Consider the following 17,673-nt stretch of genomic DNA (forward strand, 5'->3'; position numbering starts at 1 on the left):
GAGCAGGTATACTCTTTACTCCCGTATACATACGGCTGGGCCAGTTTTCTACACAATTTCCCTTCAACACTTGTGTAAATAACAAACGGAAGACTTTGTGATTTTATTCTCCATTGCTTAACTTCTTTTCCTTAACATTCAACAAAGAGCAAAGAATCATACAGAGAAGTTAATTCTTAATCAAACATGCATTTGGACATACAACACACCAGTCTACTTTATTATCTGGGAAATTATACCAGAATGAATTTAATGAATATGTCTTTGCCATCTTGATATCGTACCATCAGCAACTGGGATTATTGCCCATGGTGACCTCTTTGCAGCCTGATGAATATGGATATGATAGGTCCAGCTTGAATAAAATGCTCAAACGAGGGGATGTCAAAGAGAGCATGATGAATAATGCATATCTGTGTCTCTAGGGTGGGTTCAGTAATATCAACAATTATTAGAAATCACCCCAGTGTCTCCAGTGAAAGTACAAATTCATTACAGCACTTCCTTGCTAGTTCGCTTCAGAATAAGCATAAACAAGTGTCCGGTGTCGAAAATAGTTCATTTCCAGCTCGACACATCAATGCTGACTCAACTAATGGTATGAGTTTGCAGCGATACTATATGTTTGTTCAGCCAGTGGAAGACGGGGAGAATTCAGGAAAGCTGTTTGAAAACAATCTTTATTTTTAGCAATTCCATTTGGTGACGCTAGTGAGAAATTACACATTTCATCTTACAAGATCTTGTCTATGGCTGAGAATCACAGGATTAAATGCTACTGTATCAGGAGCCTCTCAGCTGCTTGTTATCCCACCATTCTCATCTTTTAGCTTCATAAGAACTGCTGGACCTGTCAGTTTGAATCTCTTAGGTGGGCGTTGAGTGTCCGATCATATTCTGCCTGTACTCAATGAGTCCACCAGAGAAAATGGCTTTGATACCAGCCTTAATTGGGGGGACCCTTTGATGGTGAAGGCTGAGTTATAGTGTGTGTGTGTGGGGGGTTGTGTTCCCAAGCCGACTTCCATCGCAGCCCATTTGCATTTCCTTCTCCGACCCTGCCAAAAACAACTCGTAGCTTACCTTCTAAATGTGTGTTTAATGAGAAGCAGACCAGGAGTGCTGCTGTAACCCCTCAGCGGGGATGTGAGATCCACACTTCTCTCCCCTCTGGCCACTGGGAGGCTTTCGTCAGTCGGGCCAAGCAGATTAAACAAGCTCTCCATCACGCCCGCCCTCGAACCACATCAATGATTTGCGCAAGCTGAATTAAACAAAATTAAACAGAAGAGAAAGAGCACTTTTCATGTTGTGAATCAACATGCATTCCCAAAATCCTCTTTGGAGTGATTTCTAACATATGCTGGGTAATAAAATGCAATGTAGGAGGAGATGGGCTGCTTTTCATCTGCTTCTCAGTTTGTACTGGTCCATGCCATGGCCATTTGTCATCAGTGCAGATGAAAGTCATTGGGTTGGCAGTCACGGCCCAAGCTCTTGTGCCAATCCTGTGTGTTTCCACACACACTCTTTTATACACACAAAACACGGTGGTTCACAGTGTTGGGAAGTAAATATATGAAAAATACTGACGCTACTAATATAACAACATTTTTTGTTTAGCGTAAAAGTTACATTTGGAGTGGAGTTTACTTAAAAACCCTAGGAAACAATTTCCACATAGAAATTGCTAGTAAATTTAACACACCATATTTTCAATTAAGGGCTACACACAATTCTTGGTGGCTTTAATTAGATTTGTTTGCCTTGAAATACTCTGTTTTAATACATTTTACTCATTCTTTTATATATATATATATATATATATATATATATTTTACAGTGAATTTCTGGCAACCACATCTGCCAGTTTTTTACCGTAGATTTTTTGGAATGTACTGGAAGCTTAAGGCATCCTATGTAGTCTATTAGACAACATCACCTTGCTCTAATGGAGGTAGAAACAAGATCAAGATATCTCAATACTTGGTGCACTTCATTTTCAAAAGAGTAGCTTGACTTTAGTGTACCTATTTTATATTATGAGTAGCTTATAGGATGCAAATCTATGGTTTCAAATTAGCTTACCCTACACCAATGGCACCTATACACTCACTGATCTGCACACATTTATATGGCTTTACACAGAAATGCCCGCATATTGGGAACTTGAAGAAAGGAAATAGTGTCTTTTGAGATAATTAAGGCTAAGGGCATTGAAGGTGTCTAGTCACAAAGGTGCTTTTTAATAGAATCTGGCAGAGTCTTTCTCATATGGAGAGTGATATGAGCTGACACCACTGAATCTAATGACAGGGAATAAGGAATCCTCTACAAAAAGGGTGAGATGAGGCTCCCACTTCCTTAGCGAAGAGCAGCTCCACAACACAATAAAATACCATTTGCATTTATATAGTACTCTACAGGTGTTGATTCAGGTGAAATATTACAACAGCGTAAGAATCCCACACCAAAAGAGCATATTGAAAAGGCACCGGCAAATAGATCTAATATGTAAAAAGCTATCATGTACAAATGACTGCCTTTTCTCAACAATTCAGCCGCTTGCCTTATTGTAGGCTGGTTTTTGGTTTGGCTCTTGATTACCCTGGGTGGTAAGAAGTTTTAAAAGCCAAGTCAAATGACATTGCAAAGTGCTACCGTACATCACATGAGCTTGGAATAGGAGACAATACTTGTCCTGGTTCTGTCATTAGACATTAAATATCACAAACAAAAAGCACTAAAATATGAACAGTGCCAGAATGACAAGCTAGGTTTATTTCACCTTTAAACGGTCAGCCAAGGGTATCTCTAAGGGAACTGTCGCTTTAATGAGATGCTTATGAGCTTACACAGCAAATAATGATAGCAGGCAAACCTTTAACATGCCTGAGTTACCTCCTTTAAAAATGCTTAAATCTACCATTAGAGACTTCAATATGATCTCAGTAACTTTGCTTTCTTATTCATAGAGTATATATATATATATATATATATATATATATATATATATATATATAAAACAGAATGCATTCTCAAAGTTATTCAGATCATAATGATATTAAATATTCCTTAAAGAAGCTATAAAATGTGTATTTTCAAGAATCATAACTACATTTTAATTAGAGCTGTCAGAATTAACACGTTAACGCATGTGATTAATTAAAAAAGTTGAACGCGTTATTCTTTAAAAGGGGCATGTAATTATAAGACTAGGTCTTCCTCATGCTCCTTTTCAGCAGTGAATGTTATTATTTATTTATTTATTTATTTTTTTTTGTTGATGTGATTAATATTGTGTCTGTAATAACATCATGACTGAATAAAGAACTTGAACTTGAACTTGACTTGAACTTTATCGCGATTAACACATTTACCGTTAATACAGCATAAACACTTTAGTGAACCTTTGTAATGTGTTCGTCTGGAGTCATTACACCGATGCACACTTCACAAACAGACACCGTGCAAGAGCCCATCTACCAAGGAGAGATACAAGCTTAGCATGAAATAGCATAACGCAGCAGTCCCATTGACATTCTATGGGTGGTACTGTCGTAATACACTCCTATGATAGAGCCGGTGAGGTTGTTATTTCAGAAAATAAAGTAATCTCTGACAGAGCTACCCTGTCAGTAACAAAATGATGAAGAACAAAATAAGCCCAGATGGGACTTGTAAGGCACATTTTAATTACCACCGAAGCAAGTCAAGTTTTAACTATCACCAGAATGCAGAAAGAGATGTTTTTGTGTGGAAGAACATTTCATGGTGAGTACAAAGTGGCAATTGACACTGGCGTTGATGCTCTGACGCAAATCATGAACGCAGCTTCACAATTGCTGTAACAAAGTGTCAGCCACAGTCTACCGGCAGAATAATATTGCGGAAGATGAGTGTTTAAGAGATGTATTTCCCATACAGTTGTTCAGCTTGTAGTACAAATCCCTGAAGATACTTTACCAGGGGTTCCCTCAGGATTATGGAAATAGGAAAATCTAGAGGGAACCCACGATGAATTAGACTTCTGGGTTCACCTACAAATTGACGTCACTGCTGAACAGCTCTATTGCAACGAATATACAACCTATGGGGAAACTAGTTCTTTCAATTAGTCAACCTCCACAATTAATGCTTAATTTTTCTCAAATTGGTGCTATTGTAGTGCATTTCTTGTGGAAGGCTTTGTTTGGGAAATGTGTTTAATCACGTTTAACTACAAAAAATTGTGTGATTAATTGTGATTAAAAACAACTTACAGCACTAATTTAATACATTTTAACAATTAGGCTTAAAGGGGTAGTTCACCCTCAGAATGAAAGTTCTTCCATGATATACTCACCCTCATGTTGCTCCTAACCTGTATTACTTTCTGTCTTCTGTGAAGTGCAAAAAGAGATGTTAGGCTGAATGCAGTCACCATTTACTTACATTGTATGGAAAAAGAGAGGGTGAATGAGGTCGAGGGTGAATAGATGAAGACATAAATTTCAGTTTTGAGTGAATTATACCTTAAAATGTATTAGCTATTTGCAGTATAAGCAGTAGGAACATATAAAATGTATAGAAGATTCTTGAAGTTGCTGAGTCTCCTGTACATAGTCCAGTGATTCATTCTTCCCTGTTCATCAACCTAAAACAGACCACAGTCATCCTCAAAGAGCAATGCTAATCATACTAGTACTGCAAAACTAGGATACCTTTTCCTCTACGAAATGTCAGAAAGTAAGAAGGTTGTTTGTACCACTTCGTGAAGCTAATAATACTACTAGAATTATGAACACAGTGCATGATATCTGCTGCCATTCAAAGTTAAAATCAAATATTGTAAAAACAAAACTTATCAACTATTGTAGGAAAGCAAATCAGCCAACCTGGGGTGCATTGTTAGCCAACTATGGTTGCAAGTTCCATCGTTACCAGCAGAGTTCAACGATTTGGTGATTCCCAAAACAGTAGTTCCAACAAACAGCATCGCAAAGTTGTGTGGTTGTGGACATCATTTGACTTTGCTGAGGCTTCTGTTTCTTTTATTCCATATATATCTTTCATTCTATGAAGACTTTGACCACGTTTACAATCACTTATGAAAACGGCTTATTCTGGGATTTTTGCAGAGAGCTGCGTTCTGAAATGTCACGTTTGTGCAGCCGGTTAAAGGATTAAACGCTGTTATGAGAAAGCACTTTAACACACATGACTAATGTGTCCATGTTAACACATAAGTGGAGTTTTTTATTTGTTTTTAAAGAGAGCTCAAGTGCGTCAGTTAAAGCCCAAAGTCTGATGTAAAGGGAAACTCCACTACTGCAGCACAATCATCTGTGTTATTTACTTATTTATTATCTTCGTCAGCTTTTGTGCATTAAACAGCTTTCTGAAGTATGGGTAAATGAGCTATTATAATTTGATGTCCGCAGAAGTTATTACTCAACCCCCAGCATAACATCTTTAACAACAACTCTGTATTGTTAAATCAACGTGGATTGAACAATGAATGTGCGAAATAGTTACTACAGTTTCGGGAAACAGTCATGACTAGCAAGTTAATTTCTCCAAAGATGAATCGTACTATGGTGGTTAAGCAGTGAGTTACGTAGTTGTGCATGAAACGCAACCCAGGTAGGCCTAAAAATATACCCTATGACACAACCGTTTATGTCGAGGAATTTCTAGTAAAACCATAGTAACCACAAATCAAACTTTGCATGGCTCCTCATTACTAGTAATTTAACTATGTTTCTATTCAACAAACTGTGATATTTGTAATAAATTTGACCATAAATATAGGTAAATATGTCATACTTATATAAAAAAATCTTCTTCTTCTTTTGGCTGCTCCCATTAGGGGTCATACTAACATAAAAAATAATAATCCAAAAATGTATTATTTAATGTTTTTACAACATTTCTGCCTGAGAAAGTTTAGAGTTTCTAGACCAAGTGTACATGAGATACTCTTGGTAAATTTGCATGTCACCTAGCAGTTCATGTTTTTTTAAATTAAAGGTGCACTCAGGAATTTTTTTGTTTATGTCATCTTGGACTTACACTGACACCTAGGGGCATGGATGTAGCACCATAAAAACACAACAGTTTTCAATTACCAATACCATTGTAGAAATTAATTATTCACAGTCACACATGATCCATTAAATCTATGAATAAAAGTGTTCAAAAACACTTGTCTTCTCTCCACTTCTCAGATCTTTTTTATGACTTCCTCTGTGCTGAAAAAGAGGCAAAGGCCGAGAGATAGAGGACTAAGTCAAGAGGCGTCCCCAGTGCTGCATTCCTGCATTGCAGAGTGATTCACACATCCACTTGCATTCACATGGCCACCCATATACATAGAGCTGTGCTCAAGGAGCTTTCTGCAAGCATACAGATTTGGTGTCATAGTAGATATGAACATCAAAGCGGAATAGTGACCAAATTGATAATCTTGAACCAAAGAATTTTGCACAAAAGTTCCAACATTAAGAAATAGGGGTGTAACGATCCATCGATCTGGATCGATGCATCGATCCAATGAATAATAATACAATGTTATCCTTAAATATCGATATAGACATTCTTTTAAGATGCACCTTTATTTTAATACACTCATGTCAGCCACGTTCGTACGTTTTTCTGTCAGGCGATGAAGTAACCTTTTTACATTAATTTCAGGCCAAGAGAATCGATTCAAGATAGTATCATGATGAAATTTACACCCTTATTAAGAAAATAGAGGGCCCGGGTAGCTTATCAAGTATTGATGTTGAATACCACCCCTGGAGTCTCAAGTTCGAATTCAGGGCATGCTGAGTGACTCCATCCAGGTCTCCTGAGCAACCAAAATGGCCCGGTTGCTAGGGAGGGTAGAGTCACATGGGGTATCCTCCTCGTGGTCGCGATTAGGGGTTCTCGCTCTCAATGGGGCACGTGGTAAGTTGTGCATGGATTGTGGAGAGTAGCATGAGCCTCCCGTGCTGTGACTCTCTGCAGTGTCATACACAACAAGTCACGTGATAAGATGCACGGATTGACTGTCAGAGACAGAGGCAACTGAGACTTGTCCTCCACCAACTGGACAAGAAATAAAAAAAAAGAAGAAAAAAAGAAAATGTCCACTGCCTTTATTGTCTAAAATTTAGAACAGTTCCAAAACTTTGAGGAATAGTTCAAACAAAAATTTCCCATTGGATCTTGCGAAATGATGTCATGACGTTTGATTGCGATATGTGCTTGCTGTTATCAATTTAGTCGCCATATTGGATATCAGTGCTGTTTATGAACTTTATTGTTTATTTGATTTGATAGTTCATTAAAATGTTAGGGTGAACTATTCTTTTTACAGCTTACATATTAAATTAACAAACTAAAACAACCAAAAACATGTTTGAAGATCACATATTTAATCATTCATTTTATTTTGGAACAAATCTTAACATTGAAGGCAGCGAATAGCCTTTTATTTAAAAGTCATAGTATGAACTTTTTTGAACTTCTTTAAAAGGATTTCAGGTTGTCACATTCATCTAATTTGGCAAACGCTTTTAAGCAAAGCTATATACAATATATATATATATATATATATATACAGTCAATTAATTACACAGGTCTCTGGAATATTGATTTTGATTGTCAGTGCTGCCATCTAGTGGTCTGATATTTCTAAGCAGCAACCACACATCCGTTTATTAAAACATACAGTATCAGACTGGTCATCCAGGTATTGTGAGTCATCTTTCCTATATTTAATTAAATAATCACAACTCATGTCAATGTTTTCTGCCCATTTATTTATTTATTTGGCTTATAATAAGCTGTATAATGAGCAATCAGGCAGTAATTTTTGCTAAATTATCAGTTGGTCAGCAATTTATTTTTTCACACATAAGAACATAATTTCAACGCAAATCAATATTTCATGTCCATTTGTTTATTTGTTTGGTTAGTAGCCATGCAATAAGCGGATCATCTTTGCGTTGGGGTCCTGATTTCCTTTTGGGGTTTATTTTGCGATAACAACTGGCTGAATGTAAATTATTTCTTACATGTTTGTTTCCTGTGAATCAAGCCCATGATCTTGGTGTTGCTTGCACAGTTCTCTACCAAAGGAGCTAAAGGAACAAGCTAAAGAAACAGATTCTGATAGATTAGCTTCCATGAAACTTTGGCTGTGATTTGGACGTTTAATACTTTACATACAATGGTAATAACTTTGACAGATTTAATTATTCATATGTAAATATTAATACATTAATTAATATCATGATGAGTCTGCAAGTTTAGAGCTATAGAGCTGAGCCCACAGAAACTAATGATCTGCAGTCATCATAACAGTAATTTATGGTCAGAATAAACATTTTAAATTAGACATTCAGACCATGAGTGCAGACTCAAGCCCAGCCACACAACAAGCATCACACTGGAGTTGACCTTGGAGAACTGCCAACGCTGACATCCAAACACAGATTTACTTAAATTAATTAAACTCAGATATCATTATAACACTGAGATCCACTGCTGAAACCATTTTTTTTTTAATAAATTGTTTTATTAACTGTAATCATATGTGGAAACTGCAACCTAAACCAGATGTGACTTGACGGGAGCTTCAAAAGGAGTAGAAGTATATGGGTCGATAACAAATAAAAGGGATCTGAATTCTTTTTTTTTCAGCACTATGGTAACTGTTGGTTATATTTAATACAGTATATTTATTAAGGAAAGTGTATATTTTTAGATCCTGTAACTGGTCACCATTTCTTTCCAATCACCAGTCACATTTTAGCAGTAACTAATTGTTAAAGCATTCCATGTAGTCTCTCAGTTAATATGAGATCATAAAAACAGCATGCAAAAATTAAAATTATTAAGAAAATGCTGTTTAAAATACTTTTAGATGAAGTATGCCATGTCTTAATGCAAGACTCAGCTCTCACTGCCTGACATGTCATGTTAACTACCCAAATTCAGTTGTGATATCATGGCATTTTTTGAGCCATGGAAGTACAGTAATACAGCTAAGGTGGTTAAACACTGTTAAAAATTCAATAATAATGTGTTTGTCTGTGACAAATAGCATTATAAAGAAATGTTGTCTTATGGTATGACAAGACTAATTAAATTAGTCACTTTATATTTAAAATACCAACAGTATGAGAAAAAGGCTCATAATGAGGATTTCTGGACTGTGAATAAAATTGGACCTTGTATCTGTAATTTGGTGCAATGGATTTTGTTTTATTACTAATGTGCATTGTTGGCACTATTTAAAAAATGCTGAAGATGAAAGATATTAAAAAAGTTAATGTTGTTTTCCGCAACAAAGTTTGTAAATTTGTGAGGCTTCACCCAAAGCAAATGCCCACTTATAAAATTGACTAAACATTCAGTGCAAAATGCTTGACAACAAATAATGTTTTATTATTATTAATTACTAAATATCACTTCTGAAGACATGGATTAAACCACTTGAGTCATATGGATTACTTTTATGCTGCTTTTATAAGCTTTTTGTACCTTCAAAGTTCTGATCACCATTCACTTACAATGGACCTACAGAGCTGAGATATCCTTCTAAAAATCTTTGCAGAAGAAATAAAGTCATACACATCTGGGATGGTATGATCGTAACTCAATGTATGACTCTTATATGTATATATGTAACATAAATATATATGTTAAATATATATAAGCTATATCATAAGTGTTTTTGAATAGTGACATTTTTCCCCTATTACCATTGCTCCATATCTACATTTTATCACTATAGCCCCCTTTTTATTTAAAACAGGCTTTTTTCATTTCTTTTTTCTCAGATTATGATATAAATAGCATGAAGTATTTAGAGAATGGATATTAATCCAGCAATGTGTTCTGAGATAATGTGAAGAAGAATAACTTGAGAGTTTTTTCATATTTATTCAGTTGTCTTTTGTCGACATACATATTTTTGTGCACTAATTGCGCTCAAATGTGCCGGAGATGGTTTATACCCATTTATTATTTAAACCACTGCAGAAGTACATTCTCATGAGTAAACAAATGTACTGGCTTTATACATTACTATGCTAACTAGACAACAAACAGTTACAAAGGCAACATATATTTATAATGGTTTTTCTCCCCTCCTCTGTTCTGTCCTCCTAAAGCTTCACTCTGACGTGGACAAAGGTAATGGGAAAGTCAAATATGTGCTCAATGGTGAGGGGGCAACCTCCATTTTCACCATAGATGAGAACACAGGTGACATACATGCCACTAAGCGTCTGGATCGGGAGGAGCAGGCCTACTACACACTTCGAGCTCAGGCCAGAGACCGCACCACCAACCTGCCAGTGGAACCAGAGTCAGAATTTGTGATCAAAGTGCAGGATATTAATGACAACGAGCCAAAGTTTCTGGATGGACCATACCATGCACAAGTAGCAGAAATGTCTCCTGTTGGTAAGTGCCACGTATTTTGTCATACAAAGCCAGTCACCAGTGATGGAAATATTGACATGTCCTGTTTCACAATAATTATGAGTTGTAGTCCCTGCTGACTAAAATACAGCTTAAATCGGCAGACACGGTTAACAAAACGGTTAATTTAGATGTTACCACACAAAGTATTTTTTGGTTACCTGACGAAACATTTTTACATGGTTTGCTGTTCTTAGCTGGTTGAGCTGATCTTCCAGCTTGGCTTAACTGGTATTTAGCTGGTTTAATTGATGAGTTAACAATTGCCCAAAACCCTTTAAAAACCATCAAAACATTCAAGCTTGACCAACTTGGCAATGCTGGGAGACCAGCTAAGCACCTTTGACTGTTTGTAGGTGTTTTATTTTTTATTTATTTTTTAGGCACTTTTTTGTTGTTGAACAGTGATATTCACAATGAATGTTCCCCATACAAGGCAGTTGTTTGTCAGTCTGACCATGCAGAGCATTGTACCTGACAATCACACAAGCATTGACATACTTTTTTTTATAACTTCAATTAACATGCTGGCTGCCAGTGTCTGTCCAATGCCATGAACAAAGCCATTAGCCTCTATGAATGCAAGCGATCCTTGTCCTTAATGACTGTATTATAGATCCATTTAAAATCATTAGCAGTCAAGCGCTGATGAATGGATTTGATTAACAAGAAAATGATTAATTTAATTTGGTAATTAAGAAACAGGAGATTGTTTGCAAGTGTGGGGACCACAACCTAACCCAGACACATCAGACTTAAGTATCAGCTTGAGTGCAAATTCATAACATATGCCTATAGACTCTTACCCAATCACTTTCACACATGCTATGCGTTAAATTGATTTACAACAGAAATGACCATATGCCTTGTAAGGGATTGTAAAATGCAAAAGGGAATATTCTGTCATCATTTACTCATGCTCATGTTATTCCAATCCCATATGAATTTCTATCTTTTGCCAATTTCAATATATGGAAAAAAGATGTAATGGAAGTGAATGGTGACTGAGACTAATAATCTGCCTAACATCTAATTTTGTATTCAACGAAAGAAAGACATTAATACAGATTTGCAACAACATGAGGGTGAGTAGGCTAAAGGATGAGAGAATTTTTAAATTTGAGTGAACTGTCCCTTTAATTGTCTATGAATGTACAAGCCTTTTGATTCTTTGTAAGCCTACAATGATTTTTTAGTTGTACAAGGTCATATGTTAGAAGTGAAATCACATCACACCATCTTAAAAAGAGTAGCACTCATTTGGCTTTGGTCTTTGCTGTACAGTGTTGCCATGGTACTACGCTTTTGTGGGTGTCTCCAGATATTTAGATAACCAATATGACAACATCTGGGCCTGTCCCCAACAATCTTTTCTAGGTTATTATTTTGTATTTATTTTTATGGGCAAATGCATTTAAGGACAATTTGCGATTTCTGAGGAGCACTGCAGTCTGAACTGGCCCGTAAATTGCGTTCCAATGAAGGCCTGGCACTTTTCATTAGCTATTTTACAGTTTAGATAAAATCTGGGAAATATCCATGAGCCAGTAGAGCAGCATTAAACTTCCCTTTGTGCTGCTGTGTTTCAGTTCTACAGGATAAATGAAGTACAGAAGATTTTGTGTGAGGATCATTACAGCACATGTCCAATTTTTGTTATTGTGCAAGAAACCTTGACTTTAGAGAGAAAGGCAGGAATGAAGCCTCCAGTTGATTCAGTTTATTAATTTATATTGCATTTATTATGCACAAAGTATTTTGTCCAAAATATTCAAGGTTCACACAGTGCATTCAAGATCAGGTTGTGTGTTCCCTGAGAATCAAACACATAACTTTGGTGTTGCAAGGGCCATGCTCTGCCAGTTGTGTTACAGGCAGTACTGCCGCTCCCTATACGCATACTATGCAGTGTGTGTAGGGCACCAACTCCCTAGGAGGGCACCATCTTACCCTTACTCGCACGTTATATGTTATTCAAGGACCTGAAAGCAGTTGCGGTATACAGACAATCGCTTCACGCTCATATCATGCGACAACCATGACATGACATGACTTTGACCAGACTGGGTGGCTAATTTGTTCCAGGCACGTCGGTGGTTGAGGTTAAGGCGACTGACGCAGATGACCCCACATATGGAAACAGTGCCAGAGTCATCTACAGCATCCTTGAGGGACAACCTTATTTCTCAGTTGAACCAAAGACAGGTATTCACAAGTTAGAAATATGTTAATCTCTTTGCAATGCTGTCAGTATAATTATTAGTCACTTTGGTGTACTTAGTTTAGATTTAAAGCTTAACCACCATTCATTATCCACGATTTTGAGTCAGCTCATAGTTACAGGAGAACCTGAAGCTGTAGTGTAGTCTAGGGCATACACAGGCATATGCCATATGCCCACCTATCTTTCTTAGGATTTTGTGTATGCCCTCCTAAAATAAGTGGATACGTATAGCCGCCATTAAGTTCATGTCATGTTTAAGCCATGCTAAGTCTAGTTTATGTCAAGCCACATTTATGTTTAGCCATGTTTTTTAGTTCATGTTTTTGTCTAGTTTAGTTCTCATTTAAAGTTAGGGTTTTGGATTTCACGTTTGAAAGCTACAACATTACACTAATAATATGATCCTGCAGCACTGTTGAGTGAATAGTGTTTTTTTATTTTTTATTTATTATTATAATTTTATAAAGTGTAAAGAGATTCTCTCTAAACTCGCACAGAGCAGCGGGAGCGCAACTGATGGCACAGACAAGACAGGCAGTCCGACTAAGCTGATCCACCAATCAGAACGTTAATTTCAGACATGATTGGAAATTTGATAACCAATTATATTTTCCGTATCAGTAAGGGGTGGGACATTTCCAGAATCTAATGCTAATCTGCATGTTATTGCAGGGGGGGTCCTTCATAAATTCACAGTATGCCCATCTCTTCAGACACTACTATACCACTGGCCTAAAGACATATTCTGTTTAGCTTGCCCATCAAGGTTTTTAGGTTAACAGTGTATCATTTATTTGCTTTTTGTTCAGATATTGTTTGATTTTTTCTTATTTGGAAGTAATTTGAAAGATCAAAATAAGAAAGCTTTCCATTTTGTTGATTTGAGTGACACTTCTTTTCGTGGCTATGACATGATAGCCACAAATACTTGTCATGGAAACATCAAGAGACCAGTGTTTTGATTGGCTTGCTTAAACATGGAAAAATTTGATGGGACTTGTTATGAAGTTACTGCCACACATTACCAACTGATTACAGGGAATTAAACCCTTAATGTAATCAGCACTCTAGCTGTAACTGAGGTCATTTTCACATATGGACTCAATCAACGGGGTAAATTACAAACCTTGATTAAACTTTTTCTCCTTTTTCTTTTAAAGCATAGGGTTTTTTTTAGAGATGGTCTGCGTCACCACAACATGTGGAGGAAAAAGATGCCAGATATAGCAAATAGCAGCACATATTGATTGAGATTTATCGCAGCTGCCTGTTCAAAAAGAAAAAAGAAAGGACTCTTGGGTGTGATTATAATGGTTTGGAATAATGGTTTGGACACTAAATTGATTTAAAGTCCAAAATCTAGTGAATTTGACTCATCGATGAGAGATCCATTATAATTTGGCCTAACAAATTTGGAAAAGGTCATTGCTGCAGGGAGATTACAAAATGGTAGTCCTGTTTTAAACTCTTCATCTCCTTATAATGCGGAAAGGACACTGATCCATTTTTGTAATCTAGATGCATTTTCACTGCTCTTAATGGCAAGGACATTATCACATGCATCAACAACCTCCTCCTCATGGTATACCTTAAATTATTATAGATTTATATTCATTTTATTTTTATTATAGTTTTGACTTGTACATTTTTACTCCATGGTTGATAGTTTTAGATTTTTCATTTATTTTTCATTTTTTTGTTGTTTATTTAGTTTAGTTTTAATATTTTAGTGATGCCAAAGTCAATGCATTAACTAATATAATTAAAAATTATGGGCTGTCAAGTGTTATTGTTATATAGTGGCATTTTCATATTTAATCCTCTTATTGCTTTCAGAATCTGCATACACCTTTTGCATTTGCACATCAGTTCTGACCCGGTGGAATTCAAATCTAAAACTATATTGTAAGCCATTAATAATAATAGTTCTTAACTGCTCATACATGTAAAAAGATTTATATTTTTGGTTGATATATTAACTGATAAATACAAAAGTTGTTAATTTATATGCCGTTATTTATTTTCTTTCAAAATAATAAAATGTAGAATTTCAAAATATACACCGATGAGCCCAAACATTATGACCACTAACAGGTGAAGTGAATAACGTTGATCATCTCCTAACAAGGCGACATGTCAATGTCTGGGTAGTTCTCATAGTCAATGTGTTGAATGCAGGAGAAATGGGCAGACCTTAGCAACTTTGACAAGGGCCAAGTTGTTATGGACAGATGAATGGGTCTGAGCATCTCTGAAATGGCAAGGCATGTGGGGTGCTCCCAGTCAGCAGTGTTGAGTACCTACCAACAGTTGTCCGAGGAGGGACAAACCACAAACCGGCGACAGGGTGTTGGGGCCCAAGGCTCATCGATGCACAAGGGCAACGAAGGCTATCCCATCTGATCCAAACCGACAGAAGGTCTACTGTGGTACAAGTCACAGAAAATTTGAATGATGGTTACGGGAGGAATGTGTCACAACACACAGTGCATCGCACCCTGCTGCGTATGTGGCTGCATAGCCCTTGTCTTGGTGCCAGATACCATAGGACACCTTCAGGGGCCTTGTAGAATCCATGACACAGTGGGTTAGCGCAGCTTATTAGGCCATGATAGGTCATAATTTTTTGGCTCATCAGTGTACAATAACTACAGCAAAACCAGTGTTACACATGTGAAGATGTGATCTTTTTCATACACATTTCTGTTAAATTTTATCTAAATACAACTTAATATACAATTTACATTAACATTTAATGTGAGAATTACCAGTAATTTGAATGAATGTCGTATTACTCATAACTGCTCAATACAACATGGTGGTCAAAAGTTATGAAACCAACATATTCTTTTTCAACCAAACATCATCAAAACAACTGTACAACTCTATTATACAACTTTAATACTTCTTTATACTGTTTTTAAGCCAAATGTATTCTATTGACTTGCATGAACTGCCAAATGTTGAAGCGTGAGTATGTAGCAAGCTGGTTCGTCATCAGATTGCTACAGATTAAAATGTGGACGATTCCGTCTTTCAAGCCTATTTAGACTAATGTGTGCATTAACTTTTGCTCTCGCCACAGACAGTAGTACCATTGATTTAGTTTATTTGTTATATTTGTTACATCTGTCATGTCTGTTTTGTACAGGAATGTGTGTGTGTCTGTGTGTGATTGCATGTGTGTGTGTGTGTGTGTGTGTGTAAACAAGATGCAGTCCCAATGAGAGACAAAAAAGTGCATGAAAGAGTATGGGAAAGAGGCTAAATGTAAGTGAAGTTTTTAGAGAATATATGTAATTCATAGATGTACAAAGAAATCTACATAATATCATGGTTAAATCCATAATTGATGTCCGGGTCAAAATTGACCCACAAATGTAAAAGTAAATGTTATATCTATTAAACAGTTTTATTAAAAAATCTGAAAAAAATTACAATAAAAATGTGATAGTCTTGACAATGTCACTGTAAAGGGAATATAAGGGAAAGAAGGAGGCGAGAACCGGCTTGACAAAATAAATAATAGTTTTATTGATAAACTTAAACAAAAGACACAAACATAAACACAAGGCGGTCAGCAGCCGTAAACAATCTCTCTCTCTCTCCTGCACCACTTTTCACAGTCGGCCTTTATCCCTCTTGGAGGCTTGATTAGCCTGATAAGGGACGGCGTGTGTAGAATCACCACCTGGCCTCACCATCCGCCATGTCACAGTCACAAAGTTTGGTTCCCGTACTAAAAACTATGTGGTATTTAAAAACTATTATCTACCTCTCCCTAGTCAAAAATTACCCAAATGCAATAGGTGGGTTAATGAAGGCAGGTTGTAAAGGTTTCATATTTTATAATATGCTGTGTATCAACAACTGAAGCTTTAATTAATTTGCAGTCAATTTTATTGGATTTTAGTTAGTTAGTTTTGGAGTCATGACAATGGAATTTAGTTTAGATTTAGATTTTTCTATTATGTTTTTATTTTTTTATTTATTTTTTTGTGAACAGTTATAACTGTAAACAATAAAAAGTTCAGTAAAACAGATAATACTTCTCGTGCAGGCATTGTGAGGACAGCTCTGCCCAACATGGATCGAGAAGCACGAGACCAGTATCTTTTGGTGATCCAGGCCAAAGACATGGTGGGTCAGATGGGAGGGCTCTCAGGAACCACAACAGTAACGGTCACACTGATGGATGTTAATGACAACCCTCCCCGCTTCTCACGGAGTATGTATCTGCTACCAGTTATACATTTTATAACAATTTTATTTGTATAGCACTTTTCACAACACACACCATTTCAAAGCAGCTTTACAAAAAACATGTGCTTTAACAGAAAATGAATTATGAATGTAATTTCTGTAAGGTTTTAAAGTCGTCATTGTGCTGTTTGATGAAAAACTTGATTGTAGATAATACACTCAGTCACACGATAAAACAAATGTGATCCATCATTAAATGGATTGTTTACCAATAATAATAATAAAAAATCCAGTCATCATACTTGCCCTCGTATACTTCCAAACCTGTTGGACTTTCTTTGCTTCATGTAACACAAAAGGAGATGTTTGGAAGAATATTAGTCTCAGTCACTATTCACTTATATTGCATCTTTTTTACATAAAATGAATTTGAATGGTGACTGAGAATTAACACTCTGCATAACATCTCTTTTTGTGTTCCACTGAGGAACACATTTTTATAAGGGTTTGGAACAACATAAGGGGGAGTAAATAATAACAGAATTTGTATTTTTTGGGCGAACTCTCCCTTCATTTTTTGGGTTAACTCTCTTAATGCATGCTCTTTCACCATTTAATTTGCATATAAGTAATCAGAGATCCTTAATGACTTAAAGGCTTGTGTTGCATTATAGAGATTAAGTGATCACTGTAGCTGCTGTGTAACTATCAGCTAGATCATCTATTGAACGGAAATGTAAAATTTTTATTACAAGAAATTTTAATTTCGAGTCATTTCTATCCCT

The 17,673-nt window shown here is 36.3% G+C and overlaps 1 protein-coding gene across 3 annotated transcripts in view; it reads left to right on the plus strand.

The window, feature by feature from the left end:
• The window catches only part of LOC127649593 (cadherin-7-like), a 99,132-nt gene that overhangs the window by 11,291 nt on the left and 70,168 nt on the right, over window positions 1-17,673 (plus strand). For 2 of the 3 annotated variants that reach the window (XM_052134775.1, XM_052134778.1), the window contains exons 3-5: window positions 10,149-10,443; window positions 12,547-12,666; window positions 16,746-16,913. The exons of the other annotated variant lie outside the window; for it this stretch is intronic. In XM_052134775.1, the coding sequence (XP_051990735.1) occupies window positions 10,149-10,443; window positions 12,547-12,666; window positions 16,746-16,913 (583 nt within the window). The remainder of the gene's footprint in view (window positions 1-10,148; window positions 10,444-12,546; window positions 12,667-16,745; window positions 16,914-17,673) is intronic. 3 annotated transcript variants of the gene reach the window in all.

This window comes from Xyrauchen texanus, chromosome 9 (genome assembly GCF_025860055.1).
Source record: "Xyrauchen texanus isolate HMW12.3.18 chromosome 9, RBS_HiC_50CHRs, whole genome shotgun sequence".
NCBI lineage: Eukaryota > Metazoa > Chordata > Actinopteri > Cypriniformes > Catostomidae > Xyrauchen > Xyrauchen texanus.